The 11,450-nt window shown below is 63.0% G+C and overlaps 1 protein-coding gene across 1 annotated transcript in view; it reads left to right on the forward strand.

Moving 5' to 3' along the window:
* Positions 1-11,450, forward strand: part of ESPNL (espin-like) — a 22,145-nt gene that overhangs the window by 3,261 nt on the left and 7,434 nt on the right. The window contains 9 exon segments of the mRNA XM_010862069.1: positions 1,124-1,306; positions 5,203-5,334; positions 5,908-6,202; positions 7,141-7,252; positions 7,538-7,668; positions 7,724-7,788; positions 9,262-9,382; positions 9,826-9,907; positions 10,385-10,471. Coding sequence (XP_010860371.1) covers positions 1,124-1,306; positions 5,203-5,334; positions 5,908-6,202; positions 7,141-7,252; positions 7,538-7,668; positions 7,724-7,788; positions 9,262-9,382; positions 9,826-9,907; positions 10,385-10,471 — 1,208 coding nt within the window.

An 11,450-nucleotide genomic window follows, 5' to 3' on the forward strand; every position in this document is an offset into this window, starting at 1 on the left:
CGGGCACAAAGGCGGCACGTGCTCAGCACACATGGCGGGAGTGAGTCAGCGGGGCGTGCGGTGTCTCAGAGCGGCGGGGGTGCCCAGGAGCCAGGGGCGGCGGGCGGGGGGTGGTGTTGGCAGGCAGGTCCACACGGCACCCCCCACCACCGGGCAGCCTGACAGGGGCTCATCCCAGGAAGAAGCAGCTGTGGCCGAGGGTCCCAGGGCCAGAAAGGCTCTTCCAGATGGGCCTCCCCACCCCGCCTCCTGCAGGATGGACCACAGGCAGAGGGCGCAGCATCCAGCCTGGCTGACCCACTCAGGGCTGGGGCCCCGCTCCCCTGGGAGGCGCTCTCCTCCCAGCTCGCTGTCCTTTTTCTAACAGACACGTTTGAATGTCGGATAAGCCAGCGTTTGGCTGCAGTGCCCCGGGAATTAAACCACCGAAAGGCTATCCCTTCCACGTGGGAAACACTGCAGGGCGTTCACGCCCGGTCACATCCTTGCTGTTCTCCTGGCCTCGCCTTCTTGGAGAAGGTTGGCCGTGTTCAAAGCAGGAAAAGGGAGAAAAAGGGGGTGACACCACGTGCACTGGCTCTTCCGGTGGGAAGGCGGGAGAAGAGCCCCTTCGGCCTCACGTTGGCAGGGGTCACGTGGCTGCCCTGGGGGCACGCGGTCCAGGCTGGGGGCCCGGGCCAGAGCCCACGGCTGCCCTCACAGCAGGGCCGACAAGGGCTGTGAGGAGGGCTGGCCTGAAGGCTGCTGGTGGGACGGGGCGCGCCCCCCAGCACCCTGCATCCTGGCACTGGAGCTGTAACAGTCAGGACGCAAACAGGCCTGGTGCCAGGAGGTCCTCCCTTCATCAGCAAACACCTGTTTACTGGCCCTGGGGTGCTGCCCAAAGGCGTTCTTTATTTGAAGTGGGAACACCCCTGGGGGTGTTCAGCTTAAGATCTGGGCTGGGGCAGGTTTGGGGGCTGTGGAATCTCGCAGTAAAACCACCGAGCTCGCTGCCCCCCCACCCAGGCTGCCCGAGGCGCACAAGAGGAGCCAGCCCTGTCCCCAGGGCCCCCTGCCCCGAGGGGGGAGTGGCTGCCCCCGTCCGGCCTCATCTGGCCCGTCCCCCTTCCTCCGTCCACAGGTCACCTTCACGGACGTCGGCCTGACAGCTCGGGATGACGAGGGGGCCACCGTCCTGCACTTTGCTGCTCGGGGCGGCCACACGCCCATTCTCGACCGGCTCCTGTTGATGGGTGCCCCCATCATGAGAGACTCCTGGGGGGGGACCCCCCTCCACGATGCAGCGGAGAACGGGCAGATGGAGGTAAGGCGCTGGGGGATGGGGGCTGGGCAGAGGAGCCTCCGAGAGCTGGCAGTCCTGGACCACTTCCTGTGAATGAGTCACCGAGCCCTCAACACAGCCCTGTGGGATACACATTATTAGCCCCTTTTACAGACGGGTAAACCGAGCCCCAGAGGGGCAGCCGTTGCCCAGGATGCAGACTCAGACTCAGATCTCTCTGGGAATAAAGCCCGTGCTCTGCCCTCAGCGCGGGACGCCTCCCTTCGCTCAGAGACTCCCTGGGTGCCGGCTCAGGGGTCGGTCTTCCCGCTGGCCCTCCCAGGAGGGGGTCTGCTGGCGCCCTGCTCTGAGCAGCCTGGGAGCAGGGCCCCGTGGGGGTGTGAGGTCAGCCCCTTCACTGTGCTCCAGATAAACCTAGGGGCACACGTGGCCCAGGAAACAGCATCCGGAAACCTGGAGTGGGCAGGGTCGGTGTTCCGGTACTTGAGGTCCAGCCCTGGGGGTGGACCCGGCCGTGAGCGCTGGCCCTGCACCGGCGCGACCTGCCCAAGGACCTCCTGCGAAGGCAAGGCCATGTCTGAGCAGAGTGCATCTGAGGCGAGCACGTGGGATGACTCCTCTGCCCGCTCCCCCCAGAACCACCCGGCAGGGCTCCAAAGTGGGTCAGTGCATCTGCAATGTCTCCTGGGTCTTCCTGCAGCGTTCCCGTGGCCCCCAGTCGCCGCCCATATGGGCCCAGAGAAGCTAGTCGAGGGCAGGGGGCGGGTGTTTTATCAAGGTACAGCCCGGTATCCCATTTTGGACTTGGGTTCTGGACAGCTGTTTCCCGCTGGAACCTCAAGTATTCCTGGGCCCAGATGGCCCACGAACAGCACAGAGAGTCCCAGGAAGGCATGCAGTCCTTCTGATAAATCAGAGAGAGGCGTGATGCTCCCATGCTAAACAGCAAGGCTGAACACTTCTTCCTGACTCTCAGGAGCCCTGAGGGCCCCCTCCTGCTCCCCCCACCCCCCCAGCCACACCCCCTCCTTTCACCCTGCAGGCCAGCATTCAGCCCCATGGGCTCACCAAGCAGACGGTAGGGGTGGCGTCCAGAGGGGCCTGGGGTGGTCCCTCGTGTCCTGTATCCGAGCAGACGATAGGGGTGGCGTCCAGAGGGGCCTGGGGTGGGAGGCCGCGGGTGGCCGGAAGGGCCCTGAGCCAGCGTGATGTAGCTCAGACAGCATCCTGCCCCCACTAGCCACGGCCTCCACAATCCTGAGGGTGGCCAGAGCAGCACCCTGCCAACTTTATTTTTAAGCAGCATCATCTTTTTTCAAATGAAGTGTTCTGTAGGGGACCAGGAGGTTCAGCAGGTAAGCCAAGGGTTCATGAGGCCCTCACCCTGCTCGCTCGGCGGGAAAGGAAAGGAACCCAAGCCTCAGAGCTGAGAACCGCCCTCCTCCGTCTCTGTGTTGTGGAAATTCCTCGTGCCTGGGCTGTGCTGGGGCTTCCCTGCTGCCCCCAGCCCTCCGGCTTCCTCCGCTTGTGGCGAGTGGGAGCGGGTCCTCGCGGGGGTGCAGGGCCTTCTCATCGTCGCGGTGGCACCTCTGCTGCGGGCCCGGCTCCAGCGCTCGCAGGCCTCAGTGCTGGCAGCACTCGGGCTCAGTACTTGCGGCTCACAGGCTTAGTTGCCCTGAGACATGAAGGGTCTTCCCGGACCCGGGACCGGACCCATGTCCCCCTGCCTTGGCAGGTGGGGTCGTAACCACTGGACCACCAGGGAAGTCCCACGATAACGTCTCCATGCCATCTACTATCCAGCCTGTCTAATGTCCCTCTCATATCCATGTCTCTGGTTGTGCTATAACCAGGATGGAAGCAGAGTCCATGCATTATTGATCGCCTGTTGGGTCTTAAATTTGTTAACAGTTCTGGAAAATTATGATCATCCCGGAAATATGATCACCCCATGCCACTCCGTATTTTATTTAATTTTATTTTTTTGTAAATTCTTTTAATTGGAAGTTAATTACTTTACAATATTGTGGGTTTTGCCATATATTGACATGAATCAGCCATGGGTGGACATGTGTTCCCCATCCTGAACCCCCCTCCCACCTCCTCCCCAATCCCATCCCTCTGGGTCATCCCAGTGCACCGGCCCTGAGTGCCCTGTCTCATGCATCAAACCTGGACTGGCAATCTGTTTCAAATATGGTAATAATACATGTTTCGGTGCTATTCTCTCAAATCATCCCACCCTCGCCTTCTCTCTCAGAGTCCAAAAGTCTGTTCTTTACATCTGTGTCTCTTTTGCCATCTCACATATAGGGTCATCATTACCATCTTTCGAAATTCCATATATATTCATTAATATACTGTATTGGTGTTTTTCTTTCTGACTTACTTCACTCTGTATAATAGGCTCCAGTTTCGTCCACCTCATCAGAACTGCTTCAAATGCATTCTTTTTAATAGCTGAGTAATACTCCATTGTGTATATGTGCCACGGCTTTCTTATCCATTCATCCGCCGATGGACATCTAGGTTGCTTCCATGTCCTGCCTATTATAAACAGTGCTGCGATGAACATTGGGGTGCACGTGTCTCTTTCGATTCTGGTTTCTGTGGTGTGTATGCCCAGCAGTGGGATTGCTGGGTCATATGGCGGTTCTATTTCCAGGTTTTTAAGGAATCTCCACACTGTTCTCCATAGTGGCTGTACTAGTTTGCATTCCCACCAACAGTGTAAGAGGGTTCCCTTTTCTCCACAGCCTCTCCAGCATTTATTGTTTGTAGACTTGTTGATAGCAGCCATCCTGACTGGCGTGAGATGGTACCTCATGGTGGCTTTGATTTGCATTTCTCTGATAATAACCACGCTGTATTTTAAGATAAATCCTTATTTTAGAAGACTTTAGAGTTGTTTCAGATTTGTAGGAAAATGGAGGCGCTGGCACAGACCGCTCTGCTCAAGTCCACATCCGCTTTCCCGCCCCTGCTCACAGGCGCCCGCTGTGGTGGCCGTCATTGCGGTGAAGTCGTCTCCCTGTCCCCAGCGCCGCTGCCCCAGACCCATCTAGGCTCAGGCCCCACACCACAGTGCCTCGCGCTCCACTCGGCTTCTCTTGTGACCCCTGCCCCCCAGGCTCTAGATAGACAGCCCGCTCCTGCGGTCCACACACCCCCACCACAGCCTCCTTCACAAAGGGCCTTCACAAGCCCAGTCTCCTCTCGCTTTCCACGCTCCATCCTCTCCTCTGCTCCTCGCTGCTGAGCCTCCCACCCTCCTTTCCTCCTGGTCCCGGGGGCCCAGCCAGGAGGGAAACTGGGGGCCCAGCGCCAGCCTCACCCGGGGAGGGGGCATGTGAGACCAGCACAGGAGCCAAACGCTCAGAGATGGAGACATCGGGGATGGAGTGAGGATCCCCGGAGCTGACCCTGGGCCTGGAGCCAAGAGGAGGGGCTTGTAGAGCACCAGGCCTGAGCGGAAGGCCAGGGAGCAGGCAGGGCAAGGGGGGCGAGGTGGGCGAGGTGGGCAAGGGCACAGCCTGGAGAGCTGGGGGCGGAGCCATCTCTCTTAGCCTCTGCACCCCAGTTTCTTAGTGTGAGAACGGACACCGCTCCAGGAGTTGCTGTAAAGATGGAAACTGGCTCCGTATTTAAACCCAAGGCCTGGGCTGCAGGGGCGAAGTCAGGGTCAGGCGGCCTGGCTGGAGTCCCGCTGTGCCCCCTGCTGACCATCTGGGCCCTCAGCAAGCCTCTGAGCGAGGGCACCTGGGGCTCCCACCCCGGATTCGGGGTGTTGGTGCCTGTGGGACCCCGTGCCGCCAGGAAAGGGTGTCCCAGGTCAGGGTGGGGGCTCAGGCCTCGGTGTCTCAGCTTGGGGGGTGCGGGGAGTTGGCAGTGGTCACGTGTCTGCCCCCCTCCTGCAGTGCTGCCAGACCCTGCTGTCCCACCGCGTGGACCCCGCCCTGCGGGATGATGACGGCTACACTGCCGCAGAGCTGGCGGAGGACCACGGCCACCGCGACTGTGCCCAGTACCTGCGGGACAGCACCCGGCCGGTGAGCCTTGCGGCCCCTTCCCTCCCAGGCCCCCCTGTGCTGATGGCCGGGGAGCTCACCTGGACACCGCGTGGTTGGGAGGGAGCAGGGGAGAGCCTGGCCCCGGGCTGTGAGGGGACCGGGGCTACAAGGGGGACCAGGGCTGGGCCGTGGTTGGAGCTCCGCTGAGATCTGCCCGCCACCCAGGCCACAGAGCCCATGCTCACACTTAGGCCAGACGGCTGGGTTGCACTGAGGATACCCCAGGGGGTGGGAATGGGGTCTCGGGTCCTCGGGCGGTGTGACCTCAGGAGGCGGGCCAGCCCTGTGCAGCCCAGAAGGGGACAGTTTCAGGCGGGCTCCCATCTGGGCACATGACCTCGCCCAGCCTCGCCTCTGCAAGGGCAGGGACCCCATGTGCCGGGCCCCCCAGCCCACGATGGGCCATGCATGTTTGCTGAATCAATGGAGCAGTGGGCATGCAGGTGTGCAGGGGGGAGCCCAGCAGCTCCGTCAACGTGGGGAGCCAGCTCCCCCCAGAGCCCCCCAGCAAGGCCCCGGGCGGTGACTGACGACGCGTCCCAACCTGCACAGATTTTGCCGCAGCCTTCTGTATTGGCCACCCCTTCAGAAGCTGTCCCTGGGACCGGCTGGCCCCCCACTCAGGTGAGAACACTGAGGCCCACAGGGGCGCCGTGCCCCCCACACCGGGTCCCACCCCGGGCTGCCGCGCCTCCCTTTCCCTCGGGGTGTCTCCCCCGGAGTGTCCAGGACAACGGAGGCAGAGCCGCCTTCCTCCCCGGCCCTGGGCCAGTGGGATGGTCCTCACCCGGCCACCACCAAGAGAGCCAGTCTCCACTGCCCAACACCCGCACCAGAGTGGCCAGAGGTTGGGGGCTGGGGGTGCTTCAGGGCACATGTGTTGGAGTCCTGGTTTGTCTCGGTAGCCTAGTTTCAGACACAGGAACTGCAGTCACTGCTTGAAGCAATCTGTTTACTATTTACTGACCCTTCACTTGGCTATGGGCTTCCCTGATGGCTCAGCTGGTAAAGAATCCGCCTGCAATGCAGGAGACCCCGGTTGGATTCCTGGGTCGGGAAGATCCCCTGGAGAAGGGATAGTCTACCCACTGCAGTATTCTTGGGCTTTCCTGGTGGCTCAGCTGATAAAGAATCCGTCTGCAATACGGGAGACCTGGCTGTAATCCCTGGGTTGGGAAGAACCCCTGGAGAAGGGAAAGGCTACCCACTCCAGTATTCTGGCCTGGAGAATTCCATGGACCGTATAGTCCATGGGGTCACAAAGAGTTGGACACAACTGAGCGACTTTCACTTTCATACTTTCTTTCGATTGGCTATTGCTTGACAAGAGTTGTCTTTCTGGCTTGGGTTCCAGAAGTTGGGGGAACTCTTCGGGTTCCTGGTGTGGTAGACGGAGCTCCATGGTCCGCAGGTTGGGGACGGCCTGGCACCCGTGTCCCCGGCCTCTGTGTGGGCCCTGGGGCCAGCCTGGAGGTGGGCTGGGCGACCCCTCTGCTAACAGGGAGGTGCCTCCTGGCCCCCGTCTGGGGGTCCCCGGCTTGCCCCCAGCCCACGCAGCAGTGCCCACAGCCAGGCCTTCTGTCCGAGCAGGATCTCTGTGCCCAGCCCCTCTCCCCAGGCCCTGGCACACCAGCCCACCCCTCCTGGCCGCTCTGCCTGGCTCTCTTAGGGGTGAGGACTCTGGGTGCCCTGCTGACCCCTCCACTGGGGGTTGTGGGGACCAGCCCATGTCGGGTTTCCTGGGGTTCTTTCTGATGCTGGCGGTCTCCCCTGGTGTCACCACAGGATATGAGGCAGCGATCCGCTTGGGATTCCCCACGCCGGCCTGGGTGGTCCATGTAGCCTCCCTACCCGGCCTGCAGGCCTGCAGCATCCAGCCCGTCCACCTGCCCCACCTGTGTGGCAGAGGGGCAGGCTCATCAGGCTATGAGCTCGTCCCTGTGAGCCGCTGCACCTGGGGCTGTCTGGAGTCACCCTCGACCCCTCACATTCAGTCTTGGCCCCGCAGGAGGGCAGGCTATCAGCTGGGGCCACCGCGCTGGGGGAGGCTGGGGCTGATGCAATATTGATGGAAACACGATATCCAGAGGTCGCCCGCGCGGCCTCTTCCTGTGTTGGGCTCGGAGGAGGTGGCGAAAGCCTGTCTTTTCCTCTCAACCTTGCCACCTGCCTCTGCCCCCAGGGCGTCGTGGGTCCCAGGAGAGGCAGCCTGGGGGGTGAGGCTGGACACATGCTCCCCCCGCTGCCTGCGCCGCCCCACTTCGATCCTGGCCACGTCTTTCCGCTTCCCAGGCCTGGGGTCACCTCTGCACAGTGAGGAGGTCTTGGGCAGTGGCTAGAGGGGGCCCCCTGCACCCCAAACCTCCAGGGCGTGGGCTGGGTGAAAGGGACAGACCGGCCGAGCCGCCGCAGCTAGGAGCAGCCATCGGGAAGGTGAGCACAGCCCTCCGCGCAGGGGCAAGCCCAGCCTCTCAGCTCGCAGCCCCCAGCCCTGTACTCACGCCTACCAGAGCTGGCATGACCCTTCTCGGCCCAGCGACACTCACGAGCCCTGAGCACCCGTGAGCCCCGGTTTTCTCATCTGTGTGACGTAACCGAGGAGCCTCGCCGGGGGTTGGAGGTGCACCTTGAGCGCCCAGTTTAGTGGCTAATTGACCCCCCCGGGTCTAGAGGGGCACTCAGACCCCTTCACTGTCCAGATGGGGAAACTGAGGCCCAGAGAGGGCCAGGGGCTCCCTGAGGCAGACTGCTCCTCCCCGGGGGAAGGGCAGCCCGTAACCCAATCTCAGCCATGGTGCCTGGGTGTCCAGCACCCATCTGTGGGTCATGATTTTCTCAGCCCGGGTGGCGTTACAGGCCTGTAACCCGGCTCGCCACAGCGGTCCTCCATGTATAATGCATGGCAGGCGTGGCGCTGCTCAAATCTCATCAGAAACAGAAAAAGAGACACCAGACCACGGCAGGTCACCAACCCAAGGCCGGCTGACCACCGACCTTGGACGCGCCTAGCTGTCAGGACCCCAGAGCTTGGCAGCACTCCCCCAGGTCCCGTAGAGTCGGTTAGCGCCCAGGGCCTGGATACTCCGTTACCAGGGGCCGCCACAGCGGACCCCCATCCTGGTTAAAATTCAGAGATCCTCCTGACACCATGCTAACGGCAGCAAGGAGGTCTGTGTGCTGCGGTGCGCCGGGCCCTGCCAGGGGCTCCCGGTAAGTCCCAGCAAAGGCAGAGAAACTCAGGCCTGTGGGACGCTGAGCAACTCCCCGGGGCTTCTCCTTGGGGAGAGTTGCAGCAGAATTTGGCCTCAGGGACCCGTGGCATGCAGCCTCCCAGGCTGCTGGCGCGATATTCTGGGGCCAAGGTCTGTTCCCCTGGGCCCTGGACGAATGTCCTGCCTTTTCCGTTATTCCTTCCACCCCAGCTGAGCCCTGCACTCTGCCGGGAATGGGAGGCCCTTTCCCCTCACCCAAGAGAGCAGATTCAACTGGGGGTGCAGGGATATGGTGAGCCCCGAGGGCTCCCAGGCGGGGGCGGCCAGGGAGGCTCTGTCAGGCTCAGCGCCTGGGGCTCAGCCCTGCTCTGTCCATCAGACCATCAACACCAGGTTCCCCAGCCGTCGGGTCTGGGGTCTAACTCAACCCTCCTTCAGGCGCCTAAGCCACCTCATGCCTGCGTTGTGGACACTGGAAGACCGGAGATTCCCAGGTCTGTGGCACACGGCAGGGAGCAGGTGTCGTGTTTTGTCAGAACCCCGCCCCCCGAAGTCCCAGGGTGACCGATCCCGGTGCGGATGGCTGTTGCATGCAGATCTGTGTCACAGTCCAGAGCCCCGAGCCGGGCGCCCCCTGATTTGTAGCCAGTGTGAGCAGCCTGGTCTTCCTTCTGGGTCCCCTGTGCCAAGGCAGGCGGGCGAGCAGCAGCCAGGGCTTGGCATCCTTGGCGGATGCCCACTGGTGCTGGGCATCCCCCAGAGGCCCACCCGCCTGCCTCTCCCTCCATGGCTGGTGGCCCTGGACCGAAGGAGCAGTGACTCTAGGGGCTCAGTCCTGGCAGGAGCAAGGAGGGGGTGGTCTCAAGTAGGATTCCGGTCCCAGCCCTGTCCCGTCCCCACCGTGGACCCCTGAGAAAACGCCCTGCCTCCCTGAATCTGTTTCCCCAGCTGTGCCTGAGGGCTGTCCTGGTTGACCCCTCTGTGCTCTCTTTTGTGCGACCAAGGAGCTCTGGTCTCCCCTCCCTCTCCGGAGGGTCTGCTCCCCCGGCCCCTGTTTGGGGGAAGGTTAAGGCCTGGTGGTAAGGGATCCCACACCAGCCCAAAGCCCGCCAGGCCACCTGACACCTCCGCTTTCAAATATTAATGCGACGCCTCCTGCTCCCGGGGGTGGGCGCTGTGACACCCCCCCCCCACCGCCCGACGGCTCCAGACGGCTCAGCTCCCTGTGCTCACTCAGGGCCCAGTGCCTGCCTCCAAGGGTCCTCCCAGGCCTGGGGGCTGGTGGACGCTCTGCCAAGGCCGGGCTCCTGGGCTCCGGGCACCAGTTTCTTCAGAGAGAGGTAGGAGGCGCCGGCGACGGGCAGATAAGCGCTTGGGCCCTAGGCTCCCCTCCTGGTGGCCCCGGAGTGCAGAGGGTCCTGGGATGAGACAGAGGGCCCTGCGGCAGTGGCTGTAGCCACAGGGGTTCTGAGGGGTTTCTCCAGGCCGGGGCGGCCACCCAACACCTGCGCCTCCTTGTCCGGGGGGTTAGGGACCCGGCCCACCTGCAGGGGAGCTGGGGACACTCAGTCGCGTCGAGGGGCTTAACCCAGCAGCGCCAGCTACGCTGTCACGGGCAGGGCTCCGCGCAAAGCAGACACACGGGCTTCTTGTTAGAAACCGATCAAGGATTTCAGGACAGGGAGAGGAGAGGATATTGAATGGAGCCGTGGCTTGAGCCACCCACTCGACGCTGGGGCCAGCACTGGGCCCAAACCACACGTCCCTGTGGGGCAGGTTTGATCCAGCTCCTCTGCCCGGCCCGGGGCTCTCTCCAGCGCCAGCCTGGGGGCCCCAAGGCCCTCACCCACCATCGCTGCCCACGGGAGGGAGCAGGCTGAGGCACTTCGGTCTGACGGTCAAGGGTGAGTGGTGGCCCTCTCTGCTGGAGCCCCGAGCTGGGGCGGGCGTGTGTTTTCAGGCATCAGGGCGACCAGGGGGGCAGCTGGGAGACAAGCCACCTGCAAGACGGAGTCGGCCCGCCTGCGACGCTCAGCTTTAAACCCAAAGGCAGCAAGCCTGGCTCTAGAGTCCTTGGAGGATGGCTCACATCCTTGTGGAAAACTTCTCTGCCACCTGAGGGGGGGCTTGGGAAGGCAGACAGCGAGGGCAGTTCTACACAAGGCGGCCTGTGTGCCCCAGTCTCTGCTTGGCCAGGCCCGGCCAGCCGTCTTGGTGCCTGCTGGTCAGAGGCCAGAGCGGAGGCCTCGCACGGCTGCGCTGGGGACGGGGGACGGGGTTCGGACGCCTCCAGGTCTAGGATTCTTCCCGGTTGCCTACCAGTCAGTGTTGGGGGCAGGGGGGATGGTGGGGGTGCCGCAGACCTGGGGCAGATGTGGGGTTGCAGTGTGGGGGCCCCTGCACCCAGACGTGGACTCCCTGGCCCCGGCTCCCCAGGACTGCGGGGTGGGCCTGGGCCCTGCACCACGGCTCTGAGGTGCGGTGCTGAGAGCACGTCCAGGTTCGCTGGGCTTCCCTCTGTGCCCAGGGCTGAGCGCGGGCGCAGGTCCGGGCAGTCTGTCTCGGCACCGTCAGGGGACAGTTGGCAAGGGGGTGTGTGTGTGCATGCATGTGAATGGGCACGTGTGCCCGCAGGTGTGCGTGTGTACACATGTCCCTTGTAAGGCCAAGGAGTGCTGAGCACGAGGGGGACGCCAGCCCCTGACCCAGAGCCCAGAGTTAAGGTGCCTCCAGAGGGAGCTCACGAGCTGGGCCTCGAGATTGGGGCTCACCCAGTGGGGGTAGGTATGTGTGCCCACCAGGGTGGAGAGACACAGGGGGCATAACCTCCAGGGGTACGTCCCCTCGCCCCTGCACACTTCCCTTTCCTAGCCCCACCCCAGG

The sequence above is a fragment of the Bison bison genome, unplaced genomic scaffold, assembly GCF_000754665.1.
Source record: "Bison bison bison isolate TAMUID 2011002044 unplaced genomic scaffold, Bison_UMD1.0 scf7180017864475, whole genome shotgun sequence".
NCBI classification, from domain to species: Eukaryota; Metazoa; Chordata; class Mammalia; order Artiodactyla; family Bovidae; genus Bison; species Bison bison.